At 39.5% G+C, this 19,193-nt stretch overlaps 1 protein-coding gene across 1 annotated transcript in view; it reads right to left on the bottom strand.

The window, feature by feature from the left end:
• Positions 1-19,193, bottom strand: part of LOC126249683 (uncharacterized) — a 176,276-nt gene that overhangs the window by 112,528 nt on the left and 44,555 nt on the right. The window contains exon 7 of the mRNA XM_049951361.1: positions 15,443-15,600. Coding sequence (XP_049807318.1) covers positions 15,443-15,600 — 158 coding nt within the window. The remainder of the gene's footprint in view (positions 1-15,442; positions 15,601-19,193) is intronic.

Genomic DNA, 19,193 nt, shown 5'->3' with positions numbered 1-19,193 from the left:
TAACAGCCTGAGGTGTCCACACCAAAACAGTGATAGCCACTAAAGGTGTTTGAAGAGGGACACACTCGCTGTAAAGAGAGTTAAGGACGTAGAGACAGACTCCACCAGATACCCTCTCATCAGCTGACCGATTCTTAAAACAACCCCAATAGCAACGGAGGGCAGGGGTTCACATCGCCGGAAACCAAGTTTCCTTGAGAGAAGTGCAGAAGAAAGGGTGAAGGCTGAGAAGTTGTCAGAGCTCAGCAAGGTGATGGAAAAAACTGTTGCAATTCCACTGGAGGATGACACTGTCAGCGGCCAAAAAGGCGTGAAGGGACCAAGGAGGCAGATTACTCCGCAGGATCAAATGCTGTCACCGACTGAGTAACTGTGCGATCCACTTCCATGGTGTCTGAGGATCCGGCAATATCTAGGCCCTCAGTGGACACTTTAATCTCCACCCCATCCTCAGACGCAGAGCTTGTAGGTTGCTGTGGGGTGGGCGCCACTAAGTTCCTTGGTCTTACAGGTCTTCTGCTTGGACTTTTCTTGCTGCTCCTTGGGTTTCATTGGCTGGGAGGGCTTTGCTGACTCAGTCTCTGGGACTGAGCAGGATCATGAAGCCCTACAGCCAGCTGCTTGTGGGCACTTATGCCACTGGCGGGCATCATCCTTCCCACTGGTGGAAAACTGGGAAGGGAGGAACCCAAGGGACCCCTCCCGAGCGAGAGGACCGAAGAAGTTGGACGCTTCTCCGGCTTAGAAGTGGGGACGGATGTCCCTGATGGGTGGGAGGGTAGTGCCCTCCACGGTCAAGGGAGCAGGTGTAGTCTTATGGCTCGGGGAGCCGAATGGAATTCGCTGAACTGATGGGGCTATCAGTGTTGTCTTTGCGGCGGTGTAAGAGGAAGTCATTTGCACAGGATGGAATTGTTCATATTTGCTCTTAGCCTCAGTGTAGGTCAGTCAGTCCAGAATCTTATATTCCACGATTTTCCGCACTGTCTGCAGAATCCTGTAGTCTGGTGAGCAAGGTGAATGATGCTCTCCGCAGTTGATACAGATGGGATGCGGAACACATGGAGCATTGGGATGTGGTGGGCGTCCGCAGTCTTGACATGTGAGGCTGGAAGCACAGCGGGAAGACATATGGCCGAACTTCCAGCACTTAAAGCACTGCATCGGGGGAGGGATATAGAGCTTGACGTCACACTGGTAGACCATCACCTTGGCCTTCTCAGGCAATGTATCGCCCTCGAAGGCCAAGATGAAGGCACCGGTGGCAACCTGATTATCCCTCGGACCCCGATGAACGCGCCGGACAAAATTAACACCTCGCCACTGTAAATTGGCGCGCAGTTCGTCATCAGACTGCAAAAGAACTTCCCTATGGAAAATAATACCCTGGACCAAATTTAAACTCTTAGGGGATGTGATGGTAACTGGAACATCTCCCAACTTGTCACAAGCGAGTAATGCCCGTGACTGGGCAGAGGGTGCCGTTTTTATCATAACTGACCCAGAGCGCATTTTGGACAAGCCCTCCACTTCCCCAAACTTGTCCTCTAAATTTTCTACAAAGAACTGAGGTTTCATGGACACAAAGGATTCTGCATCAGCTCTCGTACATACTAGGTAGCGGGGTGAATAAGCTTCGCTGACATTCTTAGCCTTTCGTTCCTCCCATGGCGTGTCCAGAAAGGGAAACAATTTGGGGTAATACGTGTTTGCATTAAAGTGAGTCCTGGAACGCTTAGAGACTGCTGGCGGCTGGCCACCAGCAAGAGAAGATGTGCCACACTTCATTGCGTGTCATATGCCCTGATGCCACCCATTCCGATCAAGGGCCCTCCCCACGGGCACCACTCAGCCGCAGCAAGGCCCACCTGGCAGGATGGCCATTTCTGGGAGTCCCGATGCCCCAGAGAGAGAATCATCTACTCCTTGGCTTATGTGGGGAGTTAACATAGCACGCATCAGCAGAGCGATCCCTGTGTTGTCAAAGAAGTCCATGGTCACTGTCGGCACAGAAAGCGACACAGCATAGTGGATGGTGGAAACTGCACCCAGGAATGTATCCCCACCCAAGAGATGGAGAGTGAGCGGGACTGCAATGCGACGACGAGAAAGCAGGCTAAAGATCTCAATGCACGATGGATACGGTGCACCATGTAAGGTGCCCTTCCCCAATTGGCTCGTTCTTCAGAAAAATTTGGAAGTATGGAGGTCAAACTCTACAGGGGACCATCACATAAAGGCCGAAATGTGAGATACTCCTTTTAATCACCTCTTATGACAGGCAGGAATACCGTGGGCCTATTCTAACCCCCGGACCCGCAGGGGGACACTAGTCATGGCCTGCACCTGAATAGGAGGGGGAAGGATAGATTAGTTGATATTCTGGCAGAAATTGTAAGGGGGGCCACATGCACACAAGACAAAATACCTGTGATTACTGGAGTCAGAGGGACACATTTTTGTAGATTAGGGTCAGGTTACAGATAGAGTATTGAGAGAGATTAAAACAGACCAGTGTCATAATGTCTGCAGCAGTATCCAAAGAAATAAAATTTGTGTATTTCATCAGAACATCAGAGGATTGAAAAATAAGATAGATGAGCTTCTTGTATGTCTAGGAAATGGGCTAAAATCTGAAGGTATAGATGTTTTGTGTCTCTCTGAACACCATGTAACCGCGGGGATGGAGAAGTTAAATTTAAGGGATTACAGATTAGCATCTTATTCATGTAGAGTCAACATGGGAAAAGGAGGAGTTGCTACTTACATGAAAACTGAACAAAAGTCAAAAACATTGAAACAAATAGTTTTTTTGTATATCAGATCCTTGAAGCACGTGCTTGTGAGTTGCTACTGCAATATACTTCTACAGTAATTGTAACAATCTACAGATCCCCTCAAGGTGACTTTCAGCTATTCATGAAAAATCTAGAGGCATTATTGAGCTACCTGTCAACCAAAAAGAAGCAGTTAGTGGTTTGTGATGATTTTAATGTAGATTTCTTAAAAGGTACAGACAGGAAAAATGAGCTAGAATCTCTGTTTGGTTGTTTCAATCTAGTATCTGCTGTAAATTTTCCAACTCGTATGTAGCAGGATAGTAGGTCACTTATCAATAACATTTTCATAGACAGTGCTCAGGCAGAAACAATTAATGTGTACCCAGTTGTTAATGGGCTATCTGATCATAATGCACATTTAATGGAAATAACACATAGCAACTTACAGGCTTCAGGCAGGTTCATACAAGGCAGAGAGGCTTATTGATGCGAACAGGGTACAGTTTTAAGAGCAGCCTAGAAGAGGTAGAATGGGCTGAAGTATACACAGAAAATGATGCTGATGCCAAATTCATTTTATTCCACTGTAAATTTGTCTCAATATTTGAGAGTTGCTTTCCTGAAACGTTATCCAAAAAAGCCATTACAGAGTCAAGTAAGCCATGTATTACCAAGGGAATTAAGATATCGTGTAAGAGGAAAAGGGAAATATATGGACAGGCCAGAATAAGTCGGGATCCGAAGTTACTTGCTTACTACAAAAGATACTGTAGTACTTTAAGGAAAGTGATTAAGAAGTCGAGAAGCTTATGTGTTCTGACAGAGATTAATAATGCAGATAATAAGATTAAAACTATATGGAATATTGTCAAACAGGAGATGGGGGAGCTTGACAATGCACAGCATACCATAACAATAAAAGTTGCAAGTATTTTTCTGAATGTAGCAGCAAAATTTAGGTTAAAGGGTTCAGTTGAAGAAGCAAAAAACAACATGTCAAAAATGTCATTCTCCAGGACTTTAGGCCTTTAGAAATAGCATCAACATCCCCCACTGAAATTAAGGGAATTCTAAATATACTGAAAAACAAGAGCTCATGTGGTGTTTATGGAGTCTCTAACAGAATTTTGAAGTGTTGTTCTAACTTAATAAGTGGGGTACTTAGCGATATATGTAATGCTTCACTGGCACAAGGAATTTTTCCAGACAGATTGAAATACGCAATTGTCAAACTTCTTCATAAGAAAGGGGACAAGAGTGACTTAAATAATTACTGACCAATCTCATTGCTGACTTCATTTTCTAAAATATTCGAAAAAGTTATGTACTGAAGAGTAGTCTCACATTTAAGTGAAAATAATTTACCCAACATGTCACAGTTCGGATTCCGGAAGGGTTACTGGACTGAGAATACTATCTACACATTTACCCGTCAAATAGTACAAGCCCTAACTAACAAATTAACACCAGTTGGTATTTTTTGTGATCTTTCCAATGCATTTGACTGTGTGGATCATGTCGAACTCTTAGAAAAACACAAATAATGTTGGGAGGGTGGTAAATTCCAATGAATGGGGAATTATCACAAAGGGAGCCCCACAGGGTTCAGTTTTGGGTCCTCCGCTGTTCCTTATTCATGTGAATGACCTCTCAATGTTCAGCAAGCAGAACTAGTACTTTTTGCAGATGACATAAGTGTTATAATAAATCCCATTCCAGAAAAAGCAGCTGAAGATATTGTTAAGGATGTCTTTCAAAGAATTATTAAGTGGTTCTCAGAAAATGGACTCTCCCTTAATTTTGAAAAAAACTCACTATATCCAGCTCTTTACACCAAATAGTGTCATACCGACAATTGATGTAGCATATGAACAGGGCTCAGTTAACAGGGTAGATTTCTCCAAATTCTTGAGTGTTCACATTTATGACAACTTGAACTGGAAATAGCACATTACTGAGCTTCTCAAACAATTAAGTTCAGCTTCTTTCACTCTTCGTATAATCGCTAGTCTTGGTAATAAACAGATCAGCCCCCTAATGTACTTTGCATATTTCCACTCAATAATGTCTAATAGAAAAGTTTTCTGGGGTAACTCACCAAGTAGACAAAATATTGATTGCACAAAAGAGAGCAGTGAGAATAATTAGTGGTGTTCACCCAAGGATGTCATGTAGGCACCTATTCAAGGAGTTAGGTATTTTAACTGCACCATCAGAGTACATATATTCGCTAATGAAATTCATTATAAATAATCCATCTCAATTCGTGAAGAACAGTGATGTTCATACATACAACACTAGAGGTAAAAATGACCTTTCCTATCTGTTACAGAAGCTGTCAGTTGCTCAAAAAGGAGTACATTATTCAGCAACAAAAATCTTTGATCATGTGAACAACAACATAAAGTGCCTGGCAGGTAGCAGATCAAGTTTTAAATCTAGCTTCAAATCATTTCTTTTGGGCAACTCCTCCTATTCCATGGACGAGTTTATGTTTCAGAACTGGTAAAAAAAATTGTACCTCTAAATGTAGTTGCATGTGTAGAACTAAAAATTTCAGTAATATTAATATTAGCACTACTCGTGTGTATACATATCTTGTAATCTGACTTGTTCCACATCATACCGATAAAATAATCATTAAAATTATCTATGGAACATGACAACTAAACTAAACTAAACTAAACAAATGAGTAAAGTTCGTGACTGGGCAGAGGATGCTGCTTTTATCAAGACTGACTCAGATCGCATTTTGGACAAGCCCTCCACCTCCCCAAACTTGTCCTCTAAATGCTCTACAAAAAACTGTGGCTACATCAAAACAGAGTAGTCCCCATCAGTTCTCGTCCATACAAGGTCCAGGGATGAATAAAATTCACTGCCATTCTTAGCCTGGTGTTCCTCCCATGGTGCGGCCAGGGACGTGAACGATTTAAGGTCATACCTTCTTGCATTGTACTCAGACTTGGAAAGCTTAGAGACTGCTGGTGTTTGATCACCAGCAAGTGATGATGTGTTACGCTTCATCACGCATCATCCGCCCTGATGCCACCCACACCGACCAGGGGCCCTCCCTATGGGTGCCACCCAGCTGCAGCAACGGCCACCTGGAAGGATGGCCATTTCTGGGAGTCCTGATGCCCCAGGATGATGGGCATCTACTTCTAGGCATACGTGGGGAGTTAACAGTGCAGGCATCAGCAGAGCTGATCCCCATGTTGTCAGGGGGCTACAAGCAACAGGGTACATGGCAGCCCCACCACAATGGACTGGCTACCGTGCTGGATATTAGGTAGAAAGAAGTCCATGGTCATCATCAGCGCAAAAAGCGACACTGCATAGTGCATGGTGAAAAACGCACCTAGGAAGGCGTCCTCGCCCAAGAGATGGAGAATGAGATGCACTGCAGTGCGACGAGGAGAAAGTGGGCTAAAGATGTCAATGCACAAGGGACACAACGCACTACGTAAGGCACCCTTCACCAATTGGCTCGTTCTTCGGGGAAATTTTGAAAAATGGAGGTCAAACCCTACAGGGGACCATCACATAATGGCCGAAATGTGAGAGACTCCTTTTAGTCGCCTCTTATGACAGGCAGGAATACCTCGGGCCTATTCCAATCCCCAGACCGGTAAGGGGATGCTGGAGAGAAGCTGCTATTTGGTAGACTACAGGAGAAAAATCTTCATGGAATGAACTCCCAACAATGAATTCAGAAGTTGGAAGTCAACACAAGACATTACAAATGAGATGAAAAAGCTCCCAAAAAATGCTGCTGTCATGATGGTAGATGTTTACAGTGCATTTAGTCACTTACGGTAGCTAGCACTTATTAACCACTCAAGGAACTTTGGAAATGAGCATTATACAACTGTTTCGAGGACTATAGTGTTATTCTCTTTTACTGCAAGCTCTTTGGTTACCACATTTTTGGAGGTAGTATGGACCAAAACAAGAAAAAAAATGCCAGTAAATAGGTGCTCTAAACTGCATACCTTAGGAGCTATAGGCACTTGTTCAGTAGATGAGATGTGTTTTACAGCAGTGAAGATGAACAAGTGCTTGCAGTTCTTAAGGTATGTATTTTAGAGCTCATATTTACGAAGACTTTTTTTCTTGTTTTGATCCATATTACCACCCCGTACTACCATCTCTGAAAGTTTCCTACCCTCCACTCTTAACAACAACAGTACCCATACTTGTATTCCACAGTCAGAGATACCAGCATGATTTCTGCTTATAATTTTTGACTGTCACTTCTGGACCAAGATGTGTTACCTTAAATTGATTCACAGACCTTTCTCCATCAGTCCTGAAAGTGTTCATCATCACCATCATCGAATCACCCCACATTATCAAAACAGAGGGAACTCTGTTGTGACCAGGAGAGATGCTTACAAAAACTTTTTAAAGCTGGTCACAGGGATCCATAAATGGTACTAGGAAAGCTGCAGAATAATGACATGCTCACAGGAGTGTGGCATAGGCAAATGATTTGCGGAGCATTGTGAAGGGGAATTCCACAAAAAAACTGGAATAAAGATGTGGAACAGCCCTTCAAGAATTACATCAGTTGTGCCAAGGAGTTAAATTGTATATTGTACCTGTAAAGATCAAGGACATAATCATGAAATGAAGCAACAGGGCCATAAAGAGAAAGTCCATACTCAAGAAATAAGCAGGAGGTGCAAGTACATAAAAACAGAATTAGTAGCCTAGCTAGTGATTATACTTAAACTACCGATGCAAACACTAATAACTGATCATGGATCGTAACTATCTCTACTCCGAATGCTTGAGTGTACGGACTTCTGCTAACACCACTAGCGCTGTATTCAACACGGCCAGCACAATGTGTAATACTCTTTCGGTTATTAGGAGCTATTGATATTGTGTCAGCTGAGGTGTTCCAGATAATACCAGTGATATTTCCTCTCAGTCTCCAGATAAGAAAAAAAGCTGTAATGTATTGGCTGAAGAAAGAAAAATAATCATGAAATATGGAATTTAATGGAAATATGAGCCACAAGCAATGAGCAAATTCTGAATAAGAACCAGACATGATGGGATGATACCTAGACTCCACATAAAACAGAATGGTAATGAGACACCTGAATCCCACAAGAGACCCGACACAGTTCGTGACAGGTCTTGGGCCTTACAACATCTACTGGCACAGAACAGGGCATAGACAAACCTCCAATGTGCGTGTGGCGAGGAAGGCACACCAAAACATACTCTCTGTTGTGTGCCAAAACTGTTGATATAGATTGGCAGCAGCTGAATTAGCACTGAAGAACTTATGTTATTCCCCTGCCCCATCCACTGAACTACAGCTGGTAAGTGGCGAAAGGTCAATAAGTAATGCAATGAAGACAGTTGACGTCAACATCTGAAACAGGCAAATAGCAAACAACCCACCATGAGTGTATGTAACTGCACTACCACAGTGGAAGAGGAACTGGGGGCCAGTATCTCACCACCCATGGAATTCTAAATCGCGATGACATGCACTAGCATATGGCTGCACTCCTCACCAATAACAAAGATGATCCCTCTAAGCAGGGGAGTCATCCCCTGCAATCAGGGACCCAGCAGACAAGGGAAGAGGCAGCTTCCACACCCTCTGCTGTGACCAAGGAACCAGCAGGGTGTGCTCACATGACAAGGTAGGTGTGTGTGTGTGTGTGTGTGTGTGGGGGGGGGGGGGGGGGCAGTTTATGGTATGCCTTGTGAAATGTGGCAGACAAGAACTGGTGTTATTACTGTTTATAATCTATTTAAATTAGTTACAGTTGTTACCAGTGACAGATTGAAGATAAACAGGTTGTAGGCCAATAGTAATGACAGGTGTTCTCACGTATGGTAGTCTGTGTCTTTTCATTCACAGTAGAAGCAAGCAAATACTGAAGTGCCAACTGTGCCCTGCATCTTGCACAAAACGAGGTGATCTGTTTGCAACTCCAAGCACAACTGAAGTTGCAAGATTCTGGTCAACAGTACTGTAGCTTGACAATTCTTTAATTTGCTTTTAATGGTAATACATTTTAATGTATTTGTTTCTGTTTCGACTAAACAAAAAAAAGTAGAAACTGATACGGCGATGGGAAGTAGTATTGCGTTAGCTGTACTAGTGCATTTCTTATCAGTTGGCATTGTACTGGAAATAAACCTGACTTGATGATGATGACTATGAAACAACAAGAAAAATATCCACTATCCCAGGTCCCAGTAAATACACTAAACTTTCCTGGTCACTGGATTCTGGAGGACCAGGAACATAATGAGAAGGAGAAGAATTGGAGCTTCTCAAAACCTCTTCGCAAATACTATATAGGCATGCTCAATACAACAGTATAATCAAATTCCAACAGCTTATGGATGTTCTGAAAAAAATTCACAGCAAAATCCTCGCAAATACAAGAGATGCGTTTCACAGATGAAAACCAATTCAATACAGAAAGCTATAGGATGTGTGTACAAAAACCTGCTGTCAGAAGAGGAACACTGGCAATGTTTGGCACAGGATTTGCAGTTCACAAATCAATCATAGACAACATCCTAGATTTCAATTCAGTGTCAGAAAGAATCTCTACAATAACCTTCAAATCAGGAAACAAAAGATATGCAATCACCAACACACATGCACCAATCAATGATCACAACAGAAAGAAACCACAAGAAGTCTGACTTTTGGGAAGACATGGTAGAAATAACACAACACCAGAAAGACATGTTAAAATTGTATTACCAGACTTCAATGCACAACTAGGCAAGGAGAAGAAGTATAAGCGAATCACAGGGCCATACATAGCACACAAATGCACCAACAAGAGTGGGGAACATCTCATACATTACTGTCAAAATTTTAGCTTAAAAATTACATCAACATTATTTCAAAAACCAAAATGCCGAAAAACGTATGGGGAGAGTTTCGAACAGATCACATAGCCACCACAAGCAAAAATAAAAGGGAAATTTTGAATATGAGACCATGCAAAGGATACTTCCAAGTCTACCATCACTTGTTACAAGTGAAAACTAGACCAACCCCAAGAAAAACACAGGAAAAAATTATAAGACTGGACTGAGAATACTTGAAGATAAACAAAGACAAAATTATTGAAGAAATTAATTAATGTTAAACAGAAAATTGGACAGGCCTCACGAAGTCAACCTCCTAGGAAAAAAAAAAAACAAAAAAAAAAAAAAAAAAACAGATGGTGAAACACAATTTGTGATCAGGCCACTGAACATAGAATCCAGGCCTGGAAGAAGTTTAGCAGCAACAGAGAAAAGAGATATGGCAAGATTTCCACAAAGTCCAGAAACAATCCACAAAAGGTATTAGAAGAGGGAAAAGGACATACGACAAAAAGAGACTAAATGAAATTGAGGAAGAATTCAAGTGGAACCCAAGAAATTTCTACAGAATTTTCAGGGAAAATATAAAGGATCATGTTGTTGTTGTGGTCTTCAGTCCTGAGACTGGTTTGATGCAGCTCTCCATGCTACTCTATCCTGTGCAAGCTTCATCACCACCCAGTACCTACTGCAACCTACATCCTTCTGAATCTGCTTAGTGTATTGATCTCTTGGTCTCCCTCTACGATTTTTACCCTCCACGCTGCCCTCCAATGCTAAATTTGTGATCCCTTGATGCCTCAGAACATGTCCAACCAACCGATCCCTTCTTCTAGTCAAGTTGTGCCACAAACTTCTCTTCTCCCCAATCCTATTCAATACCTCCTCATTAGTTACGTGATCTACCCACCTTATCTTCAGCATTCTTCTGTAGCACCACATTTCGAAAGCTTCTATTCTCTTCTTGTCCAAACTGGTTATCGTCCATGTTTCACTTCCATACATGGCTACACTCCATACAAATACTTTCAGAAACGACTTCCTGACACTTAAATCTATACTCGATGTTAACAAATTTCTCTTCTTCAGAAACGCTTTCCTTGCCATTGCCAGTCTACATTTTATATCCTCTCTACTTCGACCATCATCAGTTATTTTACTCCCTAAATAGCAAAACTCCTTTACTACTTTAAGTGTCTCATTTCCTAATCTAATCCCCTCAGCATCACCCGATTTAATTTGACTACATTCCATTATCCTCGTTTTGTTTTTGTTGATGTTCATCTTATATCCTCCTTTCAAGACACTGTCCATTCCGTTCAACTGCTCTTCCAAGTCCTTTGCTGTCTCTGACAGAATTACAATGTCATCGGCGAACCTCAAAGTTTTTACTTCTTCTCCATGAATTTTAATACCTACTCTGAATTTTTCTTTTGTTTCCTTTACTGCTTGCTCAATATACAGATTGAATAACATCGGGGAGAGGCTACAACCCTGTCTCACTCCTTTCCCAACCACTGCTTCCCTTTCATGCCCCTCGACTCTTATAACTGCCGTCTGGTTTCTGTACAAATTGTAAATAGCCTTTCGCTCCCTGTATTTTACCCCTGCCACCTTCAGAATTTGAAAGAGAGTATTCCAGTTAACGTTGTCAAAAGCTTTCTCTAAGTCTACAAATGCTAGAAACGTAGGTTTGCCTTTTCTTAATCTTTCTTCTAAGATAAGTCGTACGGTTAGTATTGCCTCACGTGTTCCAACATTTCTACGGAATCCAAACTGATCTTCCCCGAGGTCCGCTTCTACCAGTTTTTCCATTCGTCTGTAAAGAATTCGCGTTAGTATTTTGCAGCTGTGACTTATTAAACTGATAGTTCGGTAATTTTCACATCTGTCAACACCTGCTTTCTTTGGTATTGGAATTATTATATTCTTCTTGAAGTCTGTGGGTATTTCGCCTGTCTCATACATCTTGCTCACCAGATGGTAGAGTTTTGTCATGACTGGCTCTCCCAAGGCCATCAGTAGTTCTAATGGAATGTTGTCTACTCCCGGGGCCTTGTTTCGACTCAGGTCTTTCAGTGCTCTGTCAAACTCTTCACGCAGTATCTTATCTCCTATTTCATCTTCATCTACATCCTCTTCCATTACCATAATACTGTCCTCAAGTACATCGCCCTTGTATAAACCCTCTATATACTCCTTCCACCTTTCTGCCTTCCCTTCTTTGCTTAGAACTGGGTTGCCATCTGAGCTCTTGATATTCATACAAGTGGTTCTCTTCTCTCCAAAGGTCTCTTTAATTTTCCTGTAGGCAGTATCTATCTTACCCCTAGTGAGACAAGCCTCTACATCCTTACATTTGTCCTCTAGCCATCCCTGCTTAGCCATTTTGCACTTTCTGTCGATCTCATTTTTGAGACGTTTGTATTCCCTTTTGCCTGCTTCATTTACTGCATTTTTATATTTTCTCTTTTCATCAATTAAATTCAATATTTCTTCTGTTACCCAAGGATTTCTATTAGCCCTCGTCTTTTTACCTACTTGATCCTCTGCTGCCTTCACTACTTCATCCCTCAGAGCTACCCATTCTTCTTCTACTGTATTTCTTTCCCCCATTCCTGTCAATTGTTCCCTTATGCTCTCCCTGAAACTCTCTACAACCTCTGGTTCTTTCAGTTTATCCAGGTCCCATCTCCTTAAATTCCCACCTTTTTGCAGTTTCTTCAGTTTCAATCTGCAGTTCATAACCAATAGATTGTGGTCAGAATCCACATCTGCCCCTGGAAATGTCTTACAATTTAAAACCTGGTTCCTAAATCTCTGTCTTACCATTATATAATCTATCTGATACCTATTAGTATCTCCAGGATTCTTCCACGTATACAACCTTCTTTTATGAATAAAGGATCATCAGCTTCCAAATATTTGCTTCAAAAGAACAGATGAATCTCCGGAAACAAATACTAAAGAATACTGTAACATTCTTAAAAATTATTTTGATAAATTCCTCAATTGTCAGAAGCCTAAAGAAAAATTACTCTTCACGAAAACAGTACCAAACCCAGATTCAAGGTCACATTCAATAATAGAGGTAGAAGAGATTATATATATAAAACAGAGCCCCAGGAGAAGACAGTACTATTTCTGAGTTCTGAAAACTCAGAGACCAACCCATCACAAAGAAAATCCATGAATTTCTTACAGATATATGGAAGACAGAGAAAATTCCACAGGAATGGGAATGTGTGTTGATTCGCCATTCCACAAAAATGGTCACAAGACAGACCCTAATAACTACAGACATGTCTGATCAGTCACCTACAAAATTCTCTTCAAGGCATTACTCAACAGACTAGAATCACAAGCTGATACAAATATAGGTGAATACCAAGCAGGCTTCAGGAAAAGAAGATCCTGTATCAAACAAATTTGGAGTCTGAATGCGCCTGTAGATCAGGTAGACGAACAAGACTGTAGTCATATTCGTGGACTTTAAGAAGGCCTACGACTCCATAGATAGGCAGGTTCTCTTTGACACATTAGAAGAATATGGAAGAGACATGAAAACTAGAACACTTGCATAACATACACTTGTGAACACCATCTCCAAAACAAAATTTATGGGAGAAATCTTAGACCCATTTGAGACACATACATGGGTCAGACAAGGAGATGGTCTCTCACCACTTTCATTCAACATTGTCTTGGACAAAATTATCAAACAATGGGAAGAAAAAGTGAAAGAAATTCAGTTAGGAAGAACATGCGCAAACAAGACTATCATAAAATGTCTGACATTTGCAGATGACTTTTCAATACTCAGCAAGAATAGACAAGAAGCACTGGAATACTAACATGAAGTCTCTGTGAAAACATGTCTACAGATATTGTATGAGAAGACACAATACAAAGAATGAAAGATCAACAACAACAACAACAACAACAACAACAACAACCAAGACCTGTACACAAAATACACAAAGGTTAAAAATTCAAATATCTTGGGGAATATATACAAATAGAAGGATCAAACAAGGTATCCAACACGCAAAGAACAGAAAAACTTCAGGAAGCATAAAAACTGACATGGACACACTACGATAAAAGTAATATTTCGAGACAGGCTAAATCCGGCCACTACAGTACAGCTTTACTACCAAAAGCACTCCACACATCAGAAACATGCACAATAGGAGCATCAGGCATTACATAGACAGAAAAAACAGAACATAAAATTCTCAGAAAATTTTTTGGAGCAGTACACAGATTGTATATGGATGAAGAGACTATGAAAAGATTTATATGAACACACAGACTGGCTCACCAGCATTATCAGAAAATGCCAACTAACATTCTATGGACACATACAGAGAAAGAGCAACAACAGATTCACAAAGAGGAGTTTTGGTATAGTAAATAGTTCGATCAAAAAACCAATTGGTTTCAAAAAATAGAAGAAGACCTAAAACAAGCAGGGATCAGTACTCAAATGATAAATGCAAGAGACAAATTCAGAAACAAAATTATGAACATGAAATTTGAAGTAAAAGAAAGGAAGGGAACAGACAAAATATCGACAGAGCAAAGGAAACAGGAACATAGCCAAAGAATGAAGATGTTTGGGAAGAGAAAAAGAAGGAAACAATAAAAAATGAATAATCATGTAACTTTCAAGTTAATCACTGTCCTGGAGGCGAAAATGTATAATAATAATAATAATTATAATAATCATCTAACACAGCCACACATTGATCAAGAAGCATCCAACACATGGCTAAGAAAAGGCAATATATACAGTGAGACTGAAGGATTCATGATTGCAATACAGGATCAAACAATAAACACCAGATATTACAGCAAGCATATTATTAAAGATCCCAATACCACAACAGGTAAATGCAGACTTTGCAAACAACAAAAAGAAACAGTAGATCACATCACAAGCGGGTGTACAATACCCCAGAAGACATGACAATGTAGCAAAAATAATACATCAACAACTTGCCATACAACATAAACTAATAAAACAACACGTTCCCACATACAAGTATGCACCACAAAATGTACTGGAGAATGATGAATACAAATTATACTGGAACAGAACCATTATAACAGATAATACAACACCACATAACAAACCTGACATCATACTCACCAATAAAAAGAAGAAATTAACACAACTAATCGAAATATCCATACCGAATACAACACATATACAGAAGAAAACAGGAGAAAAAATTGAAAAATACATCCAACTGGCTGAGGAAGTCAAGGACATGTGGCATCAGGATAAAGTTGACATCATACCAATTATACTATCAACTACAGGAGTCATACCACACAATATCCACCAGTACGTCAACGCAATACAGCTACATCCAAACATATATATGCAACTACAGAAATCTGTAATTATTGATGCATGTTCAATTATGCAAAAGTTCCTAAATGCAATGTAACATATACCGTACAGTTAAAAGTAAGTCACTGTTGATCAAGGTCCACACCACTTTCCATTTTTAACCAGACATAACGTCTGAGAAAGAAAATAAATAATAATAATAATAATAGAGTTACAATGAATACAGCTTGTGTTTAAATTATCAGTACAAGTCAGCCATATAATAAATAAACAAACAAATAAATAAAATAAATAACTTCAACTGTAAGCACACCCCAGCAATAAGGAAGCAAAGTCTGGCAGACATATTACAATAATTTTTCACTTTTAACACAACTATCAGTCTAACACTGTTTAGTCAGGCATAACACATTTTAATCCCCCCACATTTCCTTACCTTTGAATCATCTGCTTTCAATCTCATACATCCTGGAACATCTGAACATTCTTTTTGTTCCTGTCCTGCGTTATCATGTTCGTAGAACGTTACATCTTCATAATTATGCTGCTCCTCCCATGGAGGTTCTATATCATTAATTGAACCTGTGTTTGGTTCTGGAAAAGAGAGAGACCACAACAGATTTTATATAAATACTATTTGAGACTTGAGGGTAGTTGTTTCTACACTCACTAATACATAAAAAGCTGAATTTTTCAATCCAGATCCAAAACATTTCACAAAATTATTTAGCTGGCACCAGGGAAGGACACAAAGACTATGGCACAAAGATCTTCTTCTGATACACCTATGTAAATTTCAGCTGTGTGAAAATCTGCACAATGAAAACTTATGCTCCTAAAAACAGTGGTGTGACAAAGAGAACACATCAAAATGTAGATGGATTTCAGTTAGTGAAAAAAAAAAAAAAAAAAAAAAACTAAAATTTCACCTTGATCTGGAACACTACTTCCATGATGAAAGGTGATTAAGCAGGCAGTTGATCACTTAGTGTGGGGACATCTATCTTGAACTCATAAACAGATGACTGGAGAGAATAATCATGCAACATTTTTATGCATCTATTGTACTCTGCTACAAGCAGACGACTTGTTTTGTTAATGCTCCACAACTTTTGTTGTTTTTATTGGGATAAACTGACTCCATGGTATTCAGCTTGTTAAATCAACTAAGCACAAAATCCATGCATTTCAGACATTATTTATAAACTGACAAAGTTTTTTGCTTCTTGTAAAACCAGGACAATGTGTGTCAAATTCAATTTTTAAATTCTAGATACTAATATTTCACATAAAAAATGAACATTCTGTTTGTGTCATTTTTCACCACTCACTCAAAATTCATACGATGTCAGTTATAAATCACTTTCATACTTTCTACAAATTTTGGTAGATGCAATGGATATCTATGTAATGAAAGGTATAGTTTTGAGAATTATTAATAATTTCCGAGTGTTGCGCAGTAATGACTTGGTCGGAAAATTGTTTCCCTTTATTTGCTGTATAGGGACTTACCTGATTTGTGCAATACTTCCACTTTTACTGCTTCTTGAGAGGTGTGTTCCAAGAAGTACATTAAAGATTATGACTGTGTCATAAAAACATTTCAAACAGTTGTCATAGCATTATATTATGTTCTACACATATTACAACTATCATATCACGTTTCATTTAGTTTCCCCCTTCATCAGCATGTGTATTGAATGTATTTGTTGAAAATATGATATTTTAGAAAATACTATACCAGTCTGTTAGTGAGCATAGCTTCAATAGAAGTTCGAGACAAATTTTTGATTGTCTTCAGTGAATTACTAAATTTTATTCAATATAATGTGCACCATATTCTGCAACTGGTGGCAACCTGTTCCCCCAGTGGTTGCCGAACAGATTCTTAGTCACTTAAAATGAGGCATCCAAGCACACTCATTGAAGGGACAAAGTGATCCTTCCTACCTAATACCACTCCTGGGCGTTTTTACACCAATTCTTATAGAAAACTTTTGAAGCTTGTGGTGTAACAGATCTTGAAATTTAAATTTATTTTTTTGCTAATCGGAACAGTATCGCAAGAGCCACAAAGCAGTCCCAATTCAAACACTGCATTGTGGTACAGGATTAGTTGATAGTTGTCAAGATATAGGAAGGTCTTGCAAATTTGTACATTACATGAACTTCTGAGTAAATACAGTATCTATCACTACTACTTGACTTGACTGTAAGAGGAGAGTCAGTGGTTTATCTACTGACACTGTACACGGGAGGTACAGACAAGGAAGAACTCTCCCATACAAACAAGTTTGACGTGCAGTCTCTCACTGAAAGCGAGTTAGTGTGACACGTGTAGAAAAGCCTACTATGTCCAATATTGGGGAAAGTAAATACAGGAGAGTAGGTACTTTCTTTACTATCAACAGTTCTAATGTAAAGTTAATACCTATATCGCTTAGGGAAATGGCAATATTAGGTAGGAAGGATAACCTTGTCCATTCCATGTGTATGCTTGGATGTCTCATTTTAAGTGACTAAGAATCTGGAAGCCACTGGGGGAATAGGTTGCCACCAGTTGCAGAGTATGGTGCACATTAGATTGAACAGTAGGCGTCATATGAATGACAAGTTTGCACTTTGATCATTTCGGAAGAGATTGCACTTTGATCATTTCGGAAGAGAAGATTACCCTTGTTAATGCAGTTTCAACAATGCTAACAATCTGTACCACTCTCACAAAGTGATTTTGGCCCCCTAGTTATGAGTCAAATGGAAGGATTCAACAAGTTTTGTGACAAACTATACTGTTACATCCTAGACTGTAGGGTCCCCTTAAACATGTCACAAGCAGTTACCCTAGTACCTGCCTGTTTGTAGGCTGGACGCAAGGTCATTTTTCTTTTTTAGGGTTTCACACCTCAGTCAGTAAAAACGTAATCCTCAAAAGATCTCTGTTGTCCAGCTGTGTCAGTCTAACTGTTAAGAGCCCCTTTTCTCAGGAACAGGTAGAGGTATAAAGTTGAAATTTATGTCAAATACTAAGAACTGTTGTCCCTGGCATTGTAAATAATTTAAACTTCTAAGCCAATCTGATAAAAAAGGCCATACATGTCACATATTTTAATACAAATTTACTCATCAAAACCTATAGATTAAAAATAGACATAAATGTTGGGCTTGGCAGTCTAGCCGTAAAGCATGTGAATGGAAATCAAGAGGTCACGAGATCGGATCTCTGTCAGACAGCGGATTTTTCAGTCTTTGTTTTAACTTGACCTTCACCTCTCAATGCTCTGAGGAGTCACCAGAAAAGACACTCATCAATGGCGTAAGATAAATACATCTACTGTGCTCCAGCGACCTCCTCAAAGATTTATGTTCACAAGAAACCATTGTGAAATACGTGGTTAGACCTCACTGCTACACAAGCTAAAAAATGACATCAAGTTTCAGGGTATTTTCATCAGTCTGGTGCACGATTATACTCGGGATTTTATTACTGGTGATCTTCAAAAATATTTAACTCATTATTTTGAGCTTTATGAGTTGTCTTTATATGTCTACATGTAATGTCATTCATTATAGAATGTTCTTCATTAACAAAAAGATATTTTTTTTGAACATAAATTTTTAAAAGATCATTAAGTTAGGGGGTTAATACAGCTGTGATAAAAATAACTTTATTGTTATTATTATTATCATTATCATTATTATTATTATTACAGTATTATTTAAGTATTAGTGCAACATCCAAAGAGCTACTACCCACAGATGAGACACGCAGAATTCTAGTTATCAATTGTTGAAGCACTCACATTAAAGACACAGGGTTTGATGCACTCTTAAAAAGCATTTTAGCTCACATAATATCAGTTACAGAAAAATGGCTACAATTCTACACAGATAGCAGTGCGATTTCTGGGGTACATCTAATTGTATATTGAAAGGATATACTACTGGATAATGGAGGTGGCATATCTGTTGCAATCAAGAAGATCAAATCCACTGAAATTTAAACTAAAGCTGTATGTATGAACAAGTTCAGTATCAAGCGAGGGTTTAAAATTGTAATTGCACCCCTATATGATACCAAATAAAATGATAAATAAAACGAATAGTAGTAAGGTGGATTAGAAAATTTGAAAAGGAAAAGGGATAGGTTGGAGTTAGACATAATGGAGATTAGTGTAGTCCAGTGGTAG

Source organism: Schistocerca nitens, chromosome 3 (genome assembly GCF_023898315.1).
Source record: "Schistocerca nitens isolate TAMUIC-IGC-003100 chromosome 3, iqSchNite1.1, whole genome shotgun sequence".
NCBI classification, from domain to species: Eukaryota; Metazoa; Arthropoda; class Insecta; order Orthoptera; family Acrididae; genus Schistocerca; species Schistocerca nitens.
This window is presented reverse-complemented; position numbering and strand designations above follow the sequence as displayed.